Here is a 21,473-nt window from a genome sequence, read left to right as displayed (position 1 = left end):
TTACATATCACATTAATGGTGATTTACTTATTCGTATAGATATTGGTTATCTAGTATACGTATTTTGTTTTGGTCAAACCATATGACCGGAACCACAGCCCATATTCACAAACCGCCCTTTGACCATTCTTTTTTTACTGGAGTTGTAAAGATGAGCAGAGGAAGTGTTTTATAGTGACAATATGGAGTTGGTCAGAGTGTTGTCTTTGACTTTAGTTGCTATTTTCACAAGTAGTTCTGGAGCTCACACAGCATCTGGTGAGTCAAGTTTGTTTTTTGGCATGTAGGCATCACACTTGTCTTATTTTATACTTTGTTATTTTAATATAATTCACAGAAGATCTTCCATCTGATGATAAAAATGAATTATTGCTTCATAGAAATGAAAATTCTTGTTAAACATTTTTCCCCTCCTAGCTGATGTTGAAAAATGTTCTGAAAAAAATGACATTATAATAGTATTTACGATAAACATAAAGTGTCACACGCACATTGTAAATCTGTGCTATTTGTCTCCATGCAGCGCCCACCTTGAAAATGGACCAGGCTTTGTTAATATTTCATAACCAGCTGTCCCATGAAGTGGAGATCTTATACACTTCAGATTTTTGCTATAAGGTAAATTTTACCTCTAAATTTGAGGCAACAACAAATGCTAAGCAATACGATTTTTTTCATTACTTTTTATAGTTAGAGTAAATATTGATACTGATAACCAACTTTCATTTTTGAGTGTGTGTACCAGCATTTGGTCCGTGTGAAAGCCAGTAACAACAATGCATCTGCAATCATCAGCACCAAATTCACTTTGAGTATTCAAGTGGAATTCAACGAGATGAATGTAACTCTGTGCAGGTAAGAAAAAAAATACTGAATTTAAAACCGGAAAACTGATGTATTTATGAACTTATGTTAAATTGGGGTGTATTCTGCAGGACCACTCGTCAAATAGATAATTTACAGTGTCATGGGAGTGTATTTGTGACTGAGTTATGCCTACTCTGGAAGTACAACCTCAGTAGATATTGATCAGTTGTTTTTGATAGGTTTCCTAAGAACTGACATTCTAATATGAAGGTCACTAAATTTAAACGCAGCGGCAAATCCGCATAAAACCTCACAGCGAAGTTGAAACTAGAAACCGCAATAGTCATAAATAAACTGTCAGGTATGATAAAAAGACACTCTGATGTTCTCCACTCAGGGGTCACCTGAAAACAAATTGATAGAAGGGTCAAGGGGCACATTTTAAGACATCTCCGCAGGCTTCATTCGTCAATACAGAGGTCTCGAACCAGGCTGTGCTACTATCGATTTCCTTTCCCCTTTGAAAAAACAATTTAAGTGATAGCTAGTATATCATTCTAAGTGTGGATCAATGGAAGGAAGCATGCTTTGCAAGGTTTTGGGGGTCGGAAATTGTTTAGGAATAGATGCGCTTCAGATTAAGAAACACTAGGTGGTACTCTAGAGCTTCGCTGGTGTTCAATTATTCTTTGAGGCTAACGGATAGAAGATAAAGGATGGATGGGTAAACTAGACAAAAACACAATTGCAAACCCCTTCAGCCAAGGGGAATGCAATAAAATATGAAGAAAAATAGCATGCATTTCAGTTGGAAAAATATAAGTCGGTACTTCTGCTGGTTTTTAAAATAACTCTGAGCTCTCAGCACTGCATCACCCATACATGTGAAATATAATAACTCTATTTGACTGTTTTGAATGCAGATGGAGTCAGAAATATGAGGAAGGTGGTCACTACTCTGTACGGATCCTCAGATCAGATAATGCCAGCAACGCCACCTGCATTCATGTTGTGCTTCAAAAAGCAAACAATACCTACCTGCGTAAGTGTCTAATCACGCTTATGGTTTCCCATCCGAAAAGGCTGGTGAACAAAATTTGAGGAAAAAAACACTCTCTCGGGCCGCACAAAATGATGCGACGGGCCATATTTGGCCCCCGGGCCGCACCTTTGACACCTGTCACATAGAGGAAGGACCATTTTCTCCTCCTCCTCATGGGATAGCCAGTATTGATCACACGAGACATGCTTTTTTTTTTCAAAAGGGATGAAAAGCAAAAGCTTTTCTTATTGTTTGGAAGGTCCAGCCAGACCTGTGTGGGGAATACATTAGGGAGGGTGGAAGGAAGGATTAGGGCATAATGGGATTTTGAAAGCATCTCTGTCCATAATGTACACCCTACTTAACAATATTGCAGATTATGTTGTGGATCTCACTTTTAAGGCCAGGGAAGCCATTATGTGAGCAGATATACGGTCAGTGGAACTGCACCCCTCGCAGGATGATGAGCTTCCATTAGCTACACACACTGGTGATTACACCAACTCCCCACAGGGTAGCCTCGGTTTAAGTAATGGTCTGGTCAGCAGCTCAAGCCGTGCTGGGGTATTTTAAAGTCCAGCTCATTGATTGGACGCATCGTCAGGTCATTTGTTACGTTTGGTCGCCCTAAAAACGATAGCCCGGTACAGAATGGCACCTTAACCAGAACTTCAAGTTAAATATTGGGTCATATTAAGAGCCCGGCTTACACAAATGTATTGATGAACTTAATCTAGTTTTTCCAAAGTGCCGCTATTCATCTCACATTTAGTCTGACAGTAATAGAATGTACCCAACCGCTGTAAAGTGTGTTTTCCCTCCACACGCCAAGAGCTTTATGATGTTTTGACCAGCAAACGCCAAATATTCCAGGACTTTCCAGAGGCCCTGAAGTGGCCGCTCCATGTCCAGATGGGGTGACAGCGTGGCTGCCTGTTCACATTTTAATGGCTACTTTGTATTTGTTCCTCCTCCTGAAAAGGCAAACAAGCCTTTTTTCGTCCACTTTGGTGCGCACGGATATCTCCTGTGCCCATTTATCTACTTTTATAGACCGACTTAATGTTGTTTATAATACAATGCTGACATTTGAAGGTTGCAGATGATGATTTATATTAATATAAAATATGCTTTAACTCCAGTGCAGGGATTTTGTAGTCATGTGTAGCCTAACTGTTCCTCGTATTTCATACATATGTATCTGCAGGATTAGATTACCTATGTGATGGATTTAGCAAGAGTGGGGGTCCATTAGGTTTTTTTGTTCGTCACCCATGGGGATCGGCTTTGGCACTGATTGACAGATACACAAACTCAAGGGAATTGGCTACATTGAACTATTTAGGCCGATTATTAGATTAGCCCAAAGGTTATTCATTTTTTTTAATTTAAACAGTTTTCCTCAAAAACTATGATTTATTATTTTTTTTAATTTATTTTAAGTTGCGTCATGATATTGATAATTGACCATGTTTTTTTTTTGTTTTGTTTTTTATCCAGCTATTTTGGTGGCAACTCTGTCCTTGGCTATAATAGCTCTTTTATTTGTTATTGCTCCATGCATTTACAGGTATGTCACTTTTAACAATTTTCTAAGTGATTTAATCTAGTCTCAATTGGAACATAAATATAACATTTTATTATGATATCTATTGTCTCTTAAAGAAAGTGTCGCACATCCAAGGCAATTTTCTCTCGAAGACTCAATTACTCTCTTGAAAACGTAAGTTTATCACATCTCCCCCAACTTTAAAATATACGTCATGGATTTAATTTGTAAGCACATTATTTGCTATCAAGAAAAACTTGATCTAACAACTGCATTACATTGTTTAGTTTTGGCAAATTGACAGTCTGTGACTGGTAAAATTTCCCAGAGCCTCCAGTCATCAAGCTGTAGAGACACTAATAGGAAAATGGATACAAATGTTAGCAGAGCCAATTGTGCGGCAGACTGACGCAGAGGCATCCACACTAATCTTAGTTCATGGGTTGCATTTTTGCTAAGTATGAATGGCTCCTCTCAGTCTTGCAAGCAAGATGCCTCATCCTTTCATAAGCTGTGTAGAGGGCACGTAGATCCATCATGGCTTATTAGTGAAGGGTCTTCCTGCTCTGCTCCTTTAAAGTGCAGCATGGGGGCCAACATATTCATCTATAATCTGACTGAGACGGCCACGGGAGAGTGTTGCTCTCTAAAAAAGAGTCTTAAATGTCAAAAGCCTCGCATCATTTTAAGATAATATGGTGCTTGATGAAAGACGTTGTTTTAATCCACTTGTTTAAATCATCATTGAGGGCATGAGACATCAATTTTCACCCAAAACTTGTGTATTTAAAGCCCAATTCAAATTTTTGGGATGTCAATTGTTGTGCATTGCAAATAATGGGGTAAATAATATGAAAATTGAAAACAAATACTTCCGAGTATTGGGGGCATAATAAGAATGCAAAGAAACCTGATGAAAACAAGTTAGTTGTAACTTCTGCCATCCAGGGAATGAGCATTTTGTAGTTCTTGCATAGATAAATAAACAAAAATAAATATTCATACTCTGATTAAATGATTTAAATTGGAACATTTCCTTTTAACACAGTTAGGGTATGACTAATATATGGTATATTATACAATAGTAAAATTCTAGTATTGTAAACAGTAAAACAATTTGCAAAAAGTAACTTTTTTAGTGAACCAGAAAAGAAAAACATTCCACAAATCCATCTTTCAATTAATATATGACTCACAACTATCATATAATAGGGACAATATGTGCACGTATTTAAACGTACTCATTGTGCAACTTTGTCTCAAACGGACCAAAACATTGCAACTTGTATGCTCAATAGATCATAGCAACCTTATATGTTGACATGGCAACCACTTTAAGTCATGATGTAAAGCACTTCATTTCTGTGTGACTTTTTTCTACTTTCCCCTGCAGGCTCAAGCACAACCAACACAAAGTGATGACAGTGCCACAAAAACAAAGCCCAAACGTCTACGTTCATTGGACACTTTCCGAGGGTACGTGACAATTTGTTTGATCTATCACCGTCTTTTTTGCAGCAGCGTGATAAAAATCCTCTGGCCGATATTAGAATGAAAATTAAAGGGGTCATCGTCTGGTCACAAAAGCGTTTGTTATCAGCTCGGACAGAATTCAGGCGCAATGTCTGATATGAGCGCGTCTCGGCGATATATGCCGTGTGCGTCTTCCTATTGGACGGGGTGGATATGTGTTATTGAATCTGTGCTCCCTTAATTGTGGCCTGGGGTGGGAGACACAAAGCACAGCTCTCTGGAAACAGGATGCTGGTGTGGCTCTGACCTCCCCCATGCCAAATAATTGATGTAATAATACAGTCAACATATCAGCACACATGCACATGGCCATAGATCTCCTGCCAAAATTGAGACAGGGAGAAAAGCCAGCAGCACAATGGAGGATCCAACAGATGACTAACATCTTCTCCATCTGCAGCTTGCATTGGGATATTCAATTGTGTAGTCACCCAATCCAAAAAAACAACGCTTAACGTTTATTTATTTTGGGAGTTCAGCTGGTTAAGTGCATTCACATAACCGTGTCTCATGGTTCAAGAAGAGGATGAAGGAGATTTTCTGGCCTATTTGTAGGTTTATAATGCATTTTAGGGGGCAACAAGTTGCACTTTAGTACATTGTTTTTAGTCCAGTGAGACGGAATTGTATTTTTTTTGGACAGATATTGGGCTAAAGGAGTTATTTTAAGTCCTAATTTGTGCATGAAAGAGCAAAATATAGTGATGTAGACATTTTAGGACACTTCATTAGTTGAGCTGGTGGAAAATAGGGTTCCACTGCCATAATTTTTGAACCTATTGCTTCCAGTATAAATGTCCTGACTGGTAATAATGTGGGAATTCCTGGCAGAGATACTTAATCAAAGTGCGTCTCAGCCTTTTTGACTTATGATCTCTGCCCTGGGTAAGTGACAAGTTCTTGCCCAGAGAACCCAGACATCAGTCATCTTCCATAAATACTAAGCCATTCCTCACAGTAAAGGGAGTTAGTTGTGCACAAAATGTGGTTTCTAATAATTGCCCCCACTGACATGATATAAAGTCCAGTTCAGGGGACGGTTGCGTGTTAATTTTTCTAAAAGGATTCCCATTTTAATTTGGTGCCATGCGACTAAAAGCTTGTCACCAGTCTGCAAGCAAGAAATTGCCTAGTCAGTATTTAGCAGAAATGATAAAGCAGACCAGATGATTGCCAGCTTTTGGCCAGATGGCTGATTCATTCATTTCAAAGCCCCCCTTTTTGACTGAGTTCCAGGTTTTTCCCTCTGATTGGGTTTCACAAATGTCCCCAAGTTTGAACAGCAGGAACCCTATGTAATGTATGCAATGTCAATATTGTTAATCTCGGGTGAGAAATGGATTGATTTTTTTTTTCAGGAGATTAAGAAGTGTTCCAATATTTCTGATCATGCTGTAGCAACTTGATATTTGCAACACAGCATATCATGGCGGAAAGTGGAATTGAAATTGCTAATGCATACGCAATAATTCATATCAAAGAGGTCTGTAAGTGAGTCGTAACCGCTCACTTCTGCCGGCCAGGTCCGTCTAGAAGTAATCTGTTGCCTATAAATCATTGATACTATGAGGATTTTGTCATATCAATCAATTACAGGAGTATAAATATTAAGAGGAAGACATGTTGGGGATTGAAACTGAGTAGGAATGATAAAATAAGCTAATTTAACCTGAAAAAAATTTCTCCAGCAAAATAGGGGGGAATGGTTCATTATTATTATATTTTTATAGTTTTATTCTGAGTACATGATGTTTGGTAACTGGTCTATTGAGCAGGTGACTATTTTTGCTAATTAAAATACATAAATAAATAATAAGTAGAAACCTGGCATTTACATACAAGAGCATTGCATTTTAAGAGATTTAGGTCACAATACGTATTACCATTTGGTTGACCAGTATTTACATTTTTGGAATCATTTATTGATAGATGAATACATTTATTAAGAAAAATAACATTTAAAAAAACGAATGAAATTAAAGCTACTGAAATATATTAGTATACAAAGTATATTTGTATTATGTTTATCCTCTAAATGTCATAGAATTTGACTCTGCCCATTTTAACGACGTTATCATTGGATTGGACGCCAAGCTCCGTCATAGGAAGCCATTAAATTCCTTGTGTGACCTACCAAGGGTTAATCTGCCCAAACTGGAGCGTTTTCATTAGGGAGATGGCTCATAAACCCGCATATCACATTCATTTCTTTTACCAGGTCTCGTCTGGTCACTTATTTAACCTTTGTCTTTATCGCTATGGCGACTAATGGATATGCTCGTCAAAACTTCAACGATATTTGTGAGCATCAAATAGATTATGTGGTCACATGCGCCTAGTTGGCTTTGATGGACCTTTGCAGAAGATTGGGCCTGATTAAAATCTCGTATCTGCAGCTAAAAGAGCAGTAATGGCTTGGCTCGCCCTTTAATCCAATGGAGGCAAAAGTAGAGGCAGTACGCCTTATCGCACTGACTGGAACTTTTTTTTTACTGATTTCATTATGACACTTGAAAGCTATCTTTTCACTATTGAATACCACTTAAATCAAACGAGATATTCTTGATGTATTTTGGATGATGAAATCATAGTCTGTCCAAAAATGATCATATCGTGATTTAAAAACTAAAATCAACATCACAATTGAATCAGGATTCTTTGTATAGACTATTTTCCACAAAATAGAGTATTTTTCAAATATTAAAAGTAAGAAAAAAACGTAAAACATTCACTTTTATAATATACAAACCAAATTAAAGTTGGAGTCTGCTGATAACCTCATATAGAGAGCCAGATATGGCTCGAGAGCTCTAATGTCGTTGTATCGTTAGCCACTAAATCTCGATTTTGTAAAAGTATTCGGTGCATATTTCTCTCATTTGCCAGCTTTTTCTCAGCCATGCACAGGAGTCAGTGAAGTAGTCCATCAGGCGTTCAGTGTTTCCGCAGTCTTGCTCACTGCAAAGCATAAAGTGTATCATATATTAGCGACTATAAAGCCTTTAGTCAGCAGTTCTGCTCGAGGAGATGCAGAGGACAAGTGTTCATTTCCTGAGTGATTCATACTGCTCAAGTTGCATTCTTGGGTGTGTGATATAGGCAGAATTTCAACACTTTTTAATTAGTATCTGATTTTTTTTCATTAAATAAAAGGTTTTAAATGCTTATGGCACCCAGTCAGTAAATGCATATTCACCATAACACCAAATAAATCCCTTGAGTTTGTATTTTTGGATTCTGATTGAATTTTCTAAGTAGCAACACACCAACGTGAAGCTCATTAGCCAGTAAACATTTATAAATAATCATCTGTAATGCAATATTTTATTGAGCAGAGTAGAAAATGATTGTCCATTTTTTTCTGATGTTGTCTTTGTAGGTTTGCTCTTACGGCAATGGTGTTTGTCAACTATGGTGGTGGGGGCTACTGGTTTTTTCAACATGCACCATGGAATGGTAAAGTATATTAGTTTTAGGCTTCAAGAAAATGGTAGTATATTTATTTTAGACAAATGTTGAGGTAACATCAATTTAATTCAATGGGATTTAATACAATTTATAAACTGTATACTAAATGTTAATTTAAGATAAGGGCAGAGGCAAAACCTAATTAATCAAAACAGGTTTTTGTTTTTCTGTATTTCAGAATGAGTTTTTTTTTGCCTTAAGGTGTGCACACTTGAAGTTCTATGATAGCATCTTTGCCAAATCTATAACTGCATTGATTTTACAGGTGATGTGATGAATCTTTGCCGCACTGCAAGGACTGCTACTGTCACAGCACTATGCCTGTTTATTAATCATGATATTAACAGATACTTTACTTTTAGGAAGAAAAATAAATGTTTGTATTTGTTGTAAAACTTTTGGAGTTGCAGGAGGTCATCTTAATAATTATAGCTGTAAAAACACAAAATATGCTTTAAAAGCTGTATATAAGTCGCACCTGAGTATAAGTCGCAGGCCCAGCCAAACTATGAAAAAGTGTGACTTATATTCCAGAAAATACAGATGTAAACCCCATTCTTATTTTACCTGATTCCTATATCTGAATGATATGGTATTTTTATTCCAGGTCTGACTATAGCCGATCTCGTCATGCCGTGGTAAGTCACAATTTGAGTTTGTTACCACACTTTTCCCCCCGAAAACCACATTTTACAATGAATTTTTGCCGTTTCTTTGAGGTTCGTCTTCATCATCGGGACGTCCGTAGTGTTGGCGTTCCGGTCGGCCCAGAAGAGAGGCCTCAGCCGCCTGCAGCTGCTGAAAAAGATCACATGGCGAACTGCGGTGCTGCTGACGCTCGGCTTCTGCTTCCTCAACTATTCCCCGCGCGACGGACCACGTAGGTGCAAAATTAGTGTCTCCTGCTAATGGAACATGCATATCCTGTTTGCGGACAAGTTTGTTATTTACTTCTCTGTGCTGGGAACATCATTAAAGCATAATAGCTAGTCCACTCGCCACATGAATAATGTACTTACTTGTTCCTTTGAAATAGAAGAGTCAGCCACACTAGTTGCACAAAGTGGACCTTAGTGAAGAGCCACAAAAAAAAATCTTCCCGCTTTAGGTCATGAATATGTTAAGGGATCCGAACTGATGATTTGTGCTAAAAGCTGCGTTAGTTTAAGGATTAAAAGCAGGCAAGGCGGCTAAGGTTCATGTGCCGCCCTTTCACACATTAGCTAGTCGTTAATGGACTTTTTTCCCAGGTGCACGTCTGTGTAACCGGGTTAACAAAAATATTGTTATTGTGTGAGCGCTGGCGTATTGGCCATTCAGTACCAGGGGACTTTTAATAGGGGAAGATTGAGCAAAAACAAGCAGAGCGGTAATGGACGATTACAAAGAGATAGAATTACGGGCCTCGGCTTGGTGCAGCTGCTGCTCTCGTTGCTTCTCACAACAATGTGACTTTTAGCATCAAGTGGAGGGAGGTTCGACCTCGCTCTCCAAGGACACCCTGGACTGTTTTGTCACTCGCTTTGATCTAATAACAGAATCCCTTCACGTTATTGGAGTGTTTGTCAATGTCAGTTGTCACGGAGGAACCCGTAGTAGACGCTGAAATCTACTGTGAGTCACCTCACATCAACATTAAACCATTAGACTGTTGGGTGGTTCGGGAATTATTTAGAGGAGGAAACAAGTACGGGAAAATGCGTTGTGTACTCATTTTATTGGAATATCATAATTACATTGAGTTTTATATATAGGAGCGACATTTAAATGATGTTTGTATGATGATTACTAGGATGCCAGATTATTTAATAGCAAATATAGTCCTATCAAACTGCAATTTGTGATTTCCCAGCTAAGGGAGAAAACTAAATGTTTAAAAAAATTGATTTTATCACCCTGCACATAGTTTGTTTTACCAAAAAAAAAACAGCTTTTCCAGTCAGGCAGAATTGATTGGTGTGATTTTAGTTTGACTGATTGCTTCCCTTTTGAGCATAACTTGCTTTTGCAGCTGGCTGTAGACAACCTGTGCATTTTACTGACTGTGTGACAGAAATAATTTGGTCATTTTTGACATCTGTTATAGTATTTGAGTCACATTTTGTTGCAGATCATTTCCAAAATTTTGTAGATGTTTGAGAAAACCTAAAATTAGTAAGCCTTTTCTCAAGATTCCTTTCTGTAACCATATTTGTGACCTGATCGATGATTGGGATTTCATTGCCTTTACAACACTTTTTTTCCTTTTTTTAGTACAGTGCTTTTCAATTAACTAATGTGTAGATTGCCATCAATCTCTCAGCCAAGACTCGATCTTATCGAACTCAATTTCCTAAGACGAAGAGATAAGTCGGAACCTTTGATCAGCTTTGTAACATCTGTATCCGCCATGCTGACATTCTCAGCGGATTTGTGTGCCGTCCATCCGTCTTCTCTGGAATGCGGCGGGCCAATCGGTGGGATGAGATCCCATTACCAATATGATCACTTTTGCTGATTTATAATGCGCTCAGATCAGCAGGAACAACTTGAGGCCAAGTGAGCGATGTATGTGTTCATGTATTGGTCATGTGTTGCAGTGTCCTGGTCTTGGCTCAGGATCCCAGGGGTGCTGCAGCGTTTGGGTTTCACCTACTTTGTTTTGGCTCTACTGCAAATTCTTTGGGGACACAAAGTCAACCAGCCGATGACCGTAAGGTTTTTTGCTGTCTCAGTTTTTGCAAAAGAAAATAAAACTGCTTTATTTGACTTATTTTAAGTATTAAAAAAGACCATGAATATATTTTTTCAAAGGAAAATATTGGCCAATTGTTTAAAGGTTATTATGACGATCAAGTATATTTTTTATAATGAAGCTACATTTTTTTTTAGTATACTTTCATTTGAGTATAGTACTTACTATTGGTTAAGATTGTGCTACTTTTTCATTTTATGGTTTTATTTCAATTTGATTCATCATTAAATGAGTGTTGAACCATTTGGGTCCAATTTGGAAAAAGGTCTGTACATTAGAATTGTTACATTTGGGAAAAAAGACTTGTTATTTTAGCTTTAACAGGCCTTGATAACAATTATTTTCAGGCTGTGGTATCCACTGCAACCTGTAAATTTGATAGCGATATACTGCAAATTCAAAGACGATGGATAAAAAAGCCTCACAATTGGACATTTGTCATCGTCAATGGCACTAAAAGACTAGATTGATTTGAATAATTTTTTCCACAGGCTCAGTGGTGGGCCCCCATCCAGGACGTAGTGTTGTACTGGCCCCAGTGGCTGACCATCATCCTCCTGGAGACCTTATGGCTATGTCTCACTTTCCTCTTGCCTGTACCCAACTGCCCCACGTACGTATATATATTCATGTGAATGGACTGACTCATCCGTCTGTCTGTCTTGAGTAGCCGAGGTGTAAATTGCAGCGACCTCTCCGTGCTCCTCATTTCTTTGCGTGCACCTTGTGCTGTTGCCGTTATGAAGTGGAGTGATTTATGGGCTTGCGTGGAATGCTTCAGAGGGTGTAATTAGACTATCTGGCTCTGTCATGTGCGCTAGGAGGTGGCGAGGCAGAATATCCATCTTCTTCGCTCCGAGTACTTTGCTAAGTGCTACTTTTTTGGGTGCTTCCTATTAACAAACATGGTCTGTTTTGGCTATTGTGGGATAAACTGCTCTTTTAGACTTTACAGTTTTTATTCATGATTTGAAAGAGTTGTGGTAAATAGATAAAATGTTTGTTTTCATTTCAATTGCAAGCTATGTTTAATTCAGTATGGATAATGATTTCATTTTGATATCTGTGTTACAACTAGAGGGTATTTGGGGGCCGGTGGAATCGGAGATGGTGGTCTTTACCCAAACTGCACAGGAGGGGCAGCGGGGTACATTGACAGGTTGATATTTGGGGACAACATGTACCGGTATCCTACCTGTAAAGTAAGCTTCTTTAAAATGGAATTTTACTTTTGGGTTTATGTTAATGGGATGAATTTGAACCCCATTTTCTGCCTTTTCTAGGAAATGTATCACACTACACAGCCATTTGACCCAGAGGGGATTCTGGGTACAATCAACTCCATTGTGATGGGATTTCTGGGAATGCAGGTAAAACAACATGTGTTCATTTGGTCAAATTTTGTCAATACCTATTTTCAGTTAATACTGGCCTTAACTCATACTCCATGAGTATTCAGTCAGAGTAAGTTATGTGGTAGTATGAAGTTGTCCTGTAAAATAAACTAGAGAAAGTATAAGACATTTTTTGGCAATAAAATGTGACATGTATTTTCAATCATTTAAAACAAATTTTTTTTTATAATTAGTTATAATTCTGTGTTTTTTTTATTTTTTAATAAGTATAAGTACAGTATTTATAATACAATGCTAATAGAAACAACATTGATTGAATAAATAAATTAAGAGATTAACTTAATTTAACTGTTCAGCTTTCCGTGCCATTGAAACAAGTGTTTTGTAAATGATTTAAAATTCTTCCTTCATTCTCTTTCAACACCATTTTTCCTTGTCAGGGCCGCGGGTGGGGTGCTGGAGCCTTTCCCAGCTGAATTCAGGCAAAAGGCAGACTAAACTGCAGACTGGTCGCCAGTCAGTCGTAGACAATACATATTGGTCCGTATTATTTCAGGTTCTTTATGCACAGCTGCCTTGAAAAACGTTGTCTGGAAAGAACTTTGATTCCTGAGGCGGCAATGTGACAAAACGCTTAGCAGCAGCGTGTGTTCAACACTTTTTGTAGTGAGAAGCTGCCTATCCAAATCCAACATTTTTCATTTCCCGACGGAATTTGGGCGCCCGAGCCGTGTTAGATGACACGCCAGGTGTCTGCCGGCCAGCGCTAATGTCCTCAGCTGAGATATATTCATCATCACCAAATTAAAGCGCGGGTGCAGATGCTTTACACCCTGCATCTGGCTCCACGTGATGGGGGCCGGGGTGGGCACCACATCAGGGACACCTCCCAGGCCTATTGGGTTACACAAGGCCATGTAAATGAATTAACAGCTTCTTGTCCAGTGATGCATTTAAATTGTCCTAAAATGAATATTGTTCATTTATTGTTTTCTTTTATATTTGCCCGCAGGCTGGGAAAATTATCATTTTCTACAAGGGGAAGAATATCCACATCCTCAGCAGGTTCCTCACGTGGGCCATTATCTTGGTAGGTCATTTGGTAGTTGGAGTCCATGTTTTGACTGAATGGCACACTTGGTTTAATGCTTTATTAGGGCAGGTAAATGTTGCAAAGTTTTTTTGGGGGCTGTTTTTGAGGCCACATAGTTGTTACTCATCAGTGTTGAAGCCATTCATTAGCAGGGCTTAGTAGTGGGGACGGGTGGGATTTCAGGTCATTTTAAAAGCACCCACATGGGTTGTGTTTCCGACTTGTTAGCGTCACTGGGGAGATTTGCTGTCTCATTTGGAGCTCCAGATTGTTCAACTCAAGTCATGTTCAATGACTCTGGAGGGGGGAAAAATATGCCTAAATATCCTGTGGATTAGTGTAGAAGCAAAAGTGTTATTTTATTTTACAAAATAAATAATGATTGAAATACAAATAATAGTCTAGATATGGTACTAAATGTAAATTGTAAAGAAAATAGCAGTTTGGAAAGTTCACATGGCTAGGTTAAGAGACTGGAAATCTATTTTATACTATTTTAAGAGGAAAAATTTTAAAAAAAAAATGTTCTCTGTAAAATTCACATAGTAAATAAGTATTTTAAATGCAGGGAAATATTTTATGGATGACAAAATACAGCAGAAATGTGTAAAATTGGAAATATTTTGTCGACAGTACATTATAAGTAAATAGTGTATTGTTAGTATTAGTATTTTAAATTTTGTTTAAATGCTAAAATAAATTACATACAGTGATATGAAAAATGGATACTTTCAATTTTAAATGATTGATGATATGATTTGAGAAACAAGAAAACAAAACAATGTCCTGCTTAAAATTCAGTTTCCCTCACTTGAAAAATTTAAAAATTATACAATTTATTGTAATTTGATGAACTGTAAAAGATACAACTCTAAACCATTGTTTGTAGTTTAGTCTAGAAACAACTATTCAAATAGTATCCTTTCTACTCGCGTTTTTTGTCAATTTAATAGTGAACTATTTCCGCTTCTACCACTTTTTTACTATCATTTTGACACCATTTTTTTAGTAGTAAGCAATGCTCACAATATTTATCTTATGGACAAACATGTCCGGTATATTGCATGAGAGAGAGTGAGAGTGCAAGGTTGCTCACCTGCATGCTAACTATCTGCAAATATTTGCTGACCAAATACATGGCGGTAATGATAAACTGCTATAACAAAGAGCAGAAGTCATTAAAAAAAAAAAAAGGTTTTCAGCACATACTCACTTGGAGTTAATATTTGTTTTGGAGCTTCACCTTACTCTGGGTGGTCTCTAGACACAAAAAAAGCCAACCAAAAAAAATCAGCCAAACTGGTCTGGATTTCACTGAGAGGGGAATGTGTCCCATAGGGAGAAGCGATGGTTAGACCAGATGACCTGTTTTGCATCTCAAAACGTGGCAGGAGGCCGATAAGATTGACAGCTGGCCATGTAAAAGACCTCTACTTTATTTTATTTATTTATTTTTTGAATCAGATCTTCAGGTTGCTTTATGCGTGGATTTTGAAATAGCAGCCTCAAGTGCTATCTAGTCATGTGACTCAATGTGATGATGGAGTCGGATAGGCTGGCTTTTAAATCAAACTTGATGGCCAAGAAAAACCCAAAAAGCATGACTTTTTACAGTGTTCATGTTTATTTTTATTATTTTCCACTGAATTGAAAGTACTTGGTGTTATACAAGTCCCATTGGTTATTCAGGACAATCAATTTCATTTCTGGCGTGAACATTTTCTATCATTGACCTGAATTTGAGACAAATGTCTTCCGGCAGTGAATATTACAGGCCTGTTTTTTTTTTTTTTTTTTTTCCAAGAGTGTTGGCTGAAGGCTAGTGAAACAAATGAGATCTATTTAACTTCCTCTTGATTTTTTTTCTCTCCCTTAAAGCAATGCGTAAAGAGATGAATAAACACGTGCCTTTTTATGATTTGCCACAAAACCACGGTTGAACAGTTAATGATGTGGCTGCTACTCAAACTGATGACTTTGGCCGAGAATTGTAGTATTCCTTGATAACAGGAGGCAAAAATGTCCAATTTTTGTGGATTATTACTCACAGAAAACCATTTTTTTCCCGTTGATTCTTTGACATTTCATGATGACTTTCTGTCAATTTCAGTTGACTTCCCGATTGATTTTTATGACATTCTTGTTGATTTACCGGGCAATTGCATGTCACTTATAACTTCTAGATCTCTTCCTGTCCTGTTTTTGACCTACTTAATGACTTTAGCAACCTGGCCTTAATAAAACCGCAATCGCGTGGCTACAGGAAGCGTCAATGTTTTAGACATTAGCAGGCCACCTTGTGCATTCTTGCTGAAGGCCAACCAAAAGACCACAAAACTTTTCCACAGAACCCTAAAATCCAAACCCACTTTGGTCTGATTTCTCAGGCAGATTGTTTTTTGGGGCCATTGAAAAAGAGGCAAAACAACAAGGAGGCATGTTAATTAAAATCCAACGATCAGGCGGTAGAAGTGAGAGATTAGAATTGAGCGATTGGCCCACATAGCCAAACCGCCTGCCTCATCCCACTTCGTGCAACCCGGAGAGCCCGCAGGCTGAATTGAGCTCCGGCTGGCTAGGCTATTTCCACACCATCGATTCTGTCATCTATATGCGGATGATGGATATCCAGCCAACAAGCACTGGTTCCGATCTCTGCCCCGGCTGGCTTTCTCTCCCTTGCGTGCAAAAATGCTCCTTCAAAAATGATATCTAAATGGAAAGAGATGAGAGACACTGAGTGTTTGGAGACCCAAAGGTCAAGGGGTCGGCGTCAACCTCACTTTGAGGAGACGCCACTCGCTTGCCGATCAAGTGCTAGCGTTTCTTCTTTAGTTTTTTAATGGATTCCGATCCCGTGATGTGCAGAATCGTAGTGGCCCGACGCAACGCACTTTATCGATTTGAAATCTGTTTCATTTCCCCCCTTAGGGAATCTTGGCGGCCGTCCTTTCTAAGTGCACGCGAGAAGAAGGATTTATACCTGTCAATAAGAACCTTTGGTAAGTGCTTCCTGACCCTCTAAATCCAGCTCTTTTTCTCACCAAAAGAAAGGTGCCGTTTTTCCGAAGGGCGCAAATCACGGCTACTAAAACACGCGTTTAGTAAGCCCTAATGACAGCCTGGGCTGTAAATAATCACCTCGCTTGTTGGGTAGGTGCGATGTGACGTGCTCATATCCATCCTACTAACGTGATTACTCTTCCTTACGAGCTTCAAAATGGGGACCCCCTCCTCCTCTTCTTCTTCCTCTTCACTTTTTCACCCCCTCCAACAGCACTTGCTCTGCGATGGAATGGCAGCCGAATCTGGGAAAAGCATCAACGTAACCACAGACGATTGAGTGACAATTCGGAGAAAAAGACTATAAGAAAATAGCAAAATTGGAAAAGTAAGATAACTTAGCATTGGTTAAAAGGATGGCTAGAAAGTGCTCAAATTAAAAGTTTAAAGTAGAAAAAAAAATTATCTCATCAAAGCCAAAATGCTAAATGTGGCATATTAAATTAACTGTTTTTAAGTTATTATTCAGTATTTATCTTGAGATTGTCTGGTTGTTTTAGCTCATTTTTCGTTTCCCATTTAAATGATGAGTTTTTATTATTTACTTATTTTATTATTATTTTATTTAGTACTATTTTATTTAGTTACTGTACTTTTTTCAACTAGTTAAACATATATGCCTTAATTTTGAAAATTCTAACAAAAACCAAATTTCATCACAACTATATAAATTATAACAATAAATTACATTCCAAAACTCTTTAATCCATAAAAAGATAAACACACATTTCTTATGGCCCCTATTACCACTCAAATTTATATGTACATAATTTCCCAATATTTAACTTTAAGGTCCAATTTATTTTGACCAGCATGTTCAACGGTATCCAAAGTGAATGCCCTGTTAAGTGTAAATCCACTTTCTGTAAGGATTGCACTTGTACTCACACGCTATTTATATTTATTTTTTTTAATTCTCCTAGAATGATGGGCACCTCTTCATTTCCATGTGTGATGTGTAAGCAAATTCTTACTGACGTTCCATAGGGCCTTTCTCCTAACTCAAGCGATACTCATCCCTCCCGGCCGGCCATTACCTGCTCCAGCTTTTATAGGCAGTTCATCACGCACAGGTTATTGAGCTCTCCAGCATGAGTCCCAGCCTCGGATGCCCGGCGGTAATTAACTCCCAGCCAAGAGTCCTTTTTGGCCCCACTTCAGCTGAGATAAAAGAAAAAAAAAAACAGGGAGAAAGCCATCTTCCAGACTCGGGGGGAGGCGGCCACTTTACATTAGATGATATTGCATCAAACATTCTTGCACTTAGGAGCAGACGGGACACGGCCGGCTGGCGGGAGGCCACGGGGCACGCGCCAAACGTCCGCTTTTGCTCGTCTATACTTTTTGGGGAATAATGGTTTTAGTTCGTCTCACAGGTCAAAGTGTAGCTGAGATAATTTTCTATCTAAACCAAGGGTGTCAGATTCGGGTTGGTTGGCGGCCCGCTTTAACGTCAACTCGATTTCATGTGGGCATGACCCTTTTAGATATAATATTTAGATATTTCTTTTTATAAATGGATTAAAGGGGCTGAATATCCCGTTTTTTAATAGATCTAAAACAATATTTATTTTAGCTTTTTTAAATATATTGTTTAGATTTTACAAAATGATTTTTGAACTAAAAACACACAGAAAATTGATTTAAAAAAAACTACAATTATTGATTTAGAAGGGGGGAAATCAGGAAATTTAATATACATCTATACTCCTAAAACAGAAAGTCGGCACTCATGATTTAGCTTCTCGGGCCGTACAAAATGATTCGGTGGGCCAAATTTGGCCCCCGGGCCGCCACTTTGACACCTGTGATCTAACCTTATCGTGTGATTTTTTTTTTTTCTTTTTCAGGTCTTTGTCCTATGTGACATGCATGGGCTGTCTGTCCTTTCTGTTGCTAGCAGCCATGTACTGGATCACAGACGTTATGGGATGGTGGGGTGGACGACCGTTCCTGTATCCAGGTGATAACACATTGGCCCTTAAAAGACTCATTGTGTTAAAAACAAAAGAAAAGGTACAAGTTTCAAACTTGCTGTTGTCTTCCACAGGGATGAACTCCATTTTGGTGTACGTCGGGCATTCTTTATTAGGTTTCTATTTCCCATTCAGTTGGGAAATGCGTTTCCAGCAAAGCCACTGGGAGTGGCTTTTTCAAAGTCTATGGGGAACGGCATTGTGGGTGATCATTGCGTACCTCCTATATAGAAAAAAAATATTCCTTAAAATTTGAACAAATATCCTTTCCCATTTTATTTTTGGCCAAATCGTAAGCTTTTACATAATTAAGCAGTAAATATGTTGATATTTTAAAGCCACCAATTAACACACCATATTGTAAAAATGGTTATTCATCATATTAGAGCTGCTATTAAGTCCTGGAAATGTGTTAATTAATTTCAGGGAATCCATCAAATATAGTGTTGTGGTACTTGGCAAATTAGACCGAGTGATTCTAGCACATGCCGGGTCATGGCCATTATAGTTCTGTTGCCATGGATACCATTCTTTGTCTTTGGATGTGTAGATGTGTGTGTGTGTGTTTGTGCCATCTGCTGTGTAAGTCACAATACTTTAATAGGGGTCAAGATGCACAACTCACATTAATGGGAGCCTCAATTCTTAGCTCACACTGTTGGAAAATTAGGGAAATTAAATGCAATACATCAGAGGATAATAAGCAAAACCTATGTCGATGCCATCCCAAACATTAAATACGATTTTCTTAGAGACTTGTGGTTTGACATGGCATGTCCAAAGGACCACAATGCCTTGCTCTTATTGATTATTGTTAAGCATACGTCTCAGGGTAGCTATAGTCTGTCATGTGGAAATGTTATCCAGGATCCAATGTTCTAATGGTGGCTTCTCAGACTTCTATATCATATAATGATCTGGTTCGTCCCTTGATAGTCAAAACAGGATGGATGTGTACTCCTATTCGCTGTAAATATACGTATTCGAACGCTCATGTCAGCATGTCTTAAGTATGATTCTGAGTGAATTAAAATGTACTTTTTTTGCATCTCTGTTGAACCCAAGAAAGTTTTAATGATAAAAATGAATTTGACACCCAAACCATAACGAATAGAGTAGTCGTAAATGTACTATGAGTGCAATTTCTGAGAGGTTGTGACATGCACGCAGTCTTGTGAGTTAAATTACCGCTTCAAGTACGTAGTAGACATGGCTTGCAAAGAAAGCGTTGACTGGTCTTCTGCCCTAAGGCAGCAGTGATGCATCACTCCACACACACACTCTTAAGTAGGAAAAATTCCCACAGTCTCTCTCACTCTGCTACAAGTAAGCATTTAACAAGTTGTCATTTCCAAGTCTCAAGCTATAGATGTTCTATAGACCTCCATTACGTAGATCACCAAGATGCTATTGGTAGATTGCCTGTAAATAACATTTTAATATCTCCCCTCTGTCAATTTCCTTGGTTAAGCTTTTGTGAATTTGCCATGTCTGCAGTCATTCAGTTTTAGGAACTGAGAGTGGGTTTTCATCCCAGTTCACTGACCCTCCCTTACATATTAATAGAGTCCAATGTTCAGTGGCCTGTAAAAAAAAAGCTAGATTGTTGAAGGTGAACTCTTTAAAAAGAAGATCTTGGAGCAAAAAAAGTTTGAAGACCCCTACAGTAAGTCTTATGTGATACCTAAAATGCATTCTGTGCTATGTTATTGCAATCAGATGCTTCTCATTTCAGCACAACCTCCATTGGTTCGATTCTGTTTCAATGGAACCCGGAGCGATCCTCCAGGACCGCTTTGCCCATCCTGGAATTCGAACCCTAACGACACAGTTCATTGAAAAGTAGATCTTGCTGCAAAAAAACAAGTGAGTGCTCCTATCCTATGCAATGAAACAAGCAGTATATGTTTTGAATGATGTCAAAATGCAAATTTACCCCCTTCAATCTAATGAAATTGGACGTCTATTGCTGTCAATGGCAGCCAACTTCTTCAAAAAGTGCCTTTTATTTAAAACTGTTTCCTCTTTTGTCTCATCATGCATAATTTCCACATAAGTGGACGCTGGATCTTAATGTTATTGTTTTTCCATGACAAAAAAATTATAATATTCCTAATATGAATATTAATAAGGCACGAAATAGCTGTCATTCATTATTTTCTTGTTGATGACATGACTGACTTGCTGTTAAATTGTACTCTTGCGGAAACAGCGTGGGCAATGAGGCGGTCAGCAACTCTTCCCCCACACCGACACGCACGCACACACGCGCGCACGTACACGCACACACGCACGTACGCGCACGCACATGCAATCAGACGCGCAATCCGTGCAGGCGCACAAGCGAAAAGCAGCCACTCGCAGCCACGCACCGGATTGCCGGATCCACCACGCGTGGGACGCCGACCTCCAGGAGAGATCGCCTGCCAACCTGCCTGCTTGCTTTCATTTTGGACTTGTTGGTATTTTCAGGCTTTGGCTTTCAATGCTTCCGTCGTCCAAGTGACTCGCATTTTGCATGCGTCAACTTTCACCTATGGTTGGAGAAGATGCGGCCAAGTTGCGCTCTCCTGCGGGGAATCGGAGCTTCGGTGGGGGGGCTTCTGATCCTGCTGCTCTGCTGCTGCTGGTTGTCAGGTACGAGTCCGTCCGCATCACTAATTATTTGTTCACCATTTTGGAATTTTGCAACATTGTCTTAAATTAGCCATTGGCTATGCTAAAAACATTCAAAACCTTCATAAGTCACTTGACTATTTTTGCTCATTTAAAGAAAAACTTAAATTTTAGCCATTTTCTGGTATTTTGGATTATTAATCATCATGATTGTATTTAGATACTATTTCTATATTA

At 38.5% G+C, this 21,473-nt stretch overlaps 1 protein-coding gene across 1 annotated transcript; it reads left to right on the top strand.

The window, feature by feature from the left end:
* The first annotated feature begins 131 nt into the window (after positions 1 to 131).
* Positions 132 to 21,253, top strand: LOC144205594 (heparan-alpha-glucosaminide N-acetyltransferase). The gene is made up of 21 exons (XM_077730083.1): positions 132 to 258; positions 524 to 618; positions 734 to 855; positions 1,731 to 1,849; positions 3,350 to 3,419; positions 3,515 to 3,572; positions 3,727 to 3,745; positions 4,751 to 4,874; positions 8,311 to 8,387; positions 9,007 to 9,037; positions 9,119 to 9,279; positions 10,979 to 11,091; positions 11,625 to 11,746; positions 12,212 to 12,335; positions 12,417 to 12,503; positions 13,501 to 13,578; positions 16,513 to 16,583; positions 18,495 to 18,607; positions 18,695 to 20,286; positions 20,356 to 20,486; positions 21,093 to 21,253. Exons 1-19 carry the CDS (start codon positions 183 to 185, stop codon positions 18,874 to 18,876), a joined length of 1,842 nt encoding a protein of 613 aa, XP_077586209.1. The 5' UTR covers positions 132 to 182; the 3' UTR covers positions 18,877 to 20,286; positions 20,356 to 20,486; positions 21,093 to 21,253.
* Positions 21,254 to 21,473: the final 220 nt, after the last annotated feature.

The sequence above is a fragment of the Stigmatopora nigra genome, chromosome 12, assembly GCF_051989575.1.
Source record: "Stigmatopora nigra isolate UIUO_SnigA chromosome 12, RoL_Snig_1.1, whole genome shotgun sequence".
Taxonomy (NCBI): Eukaryota; Metazoa; Chordata; class Actinopteri; order Syngnathiformes; family Syngnathidae; genus Stigmatopora; species Stigmatopora nigra.
This window is presented reverse-complemented; position numbering and strand designations above follow the sequence as displayed.

Excerpts from the sequence above, each read along its gene's own strand:
- LOC144205594 (XM_077730083.1), top strand. The coding sequence starts at position 183 with ATGGAGTTGGTCAGAGTGTTGTCTTTGACTTTAGTTGCTATTTTCACA. Across the intron at positions 619-733 it reads CTTCAGATTTTTGCTATAAG|TGTGTGTACCAGCATTTGGT; the intron begins GTAAATTTTACC and ends TTCATTTTTGAG. Across the intron at positions 16,584-18,494 it reads CCTGTCAATAAGAACCTTTG|GTCTTTGTCCTATGTGACAT; the intron begins GTAAGTGCTTCC and ends TTTCTTTTTCAG.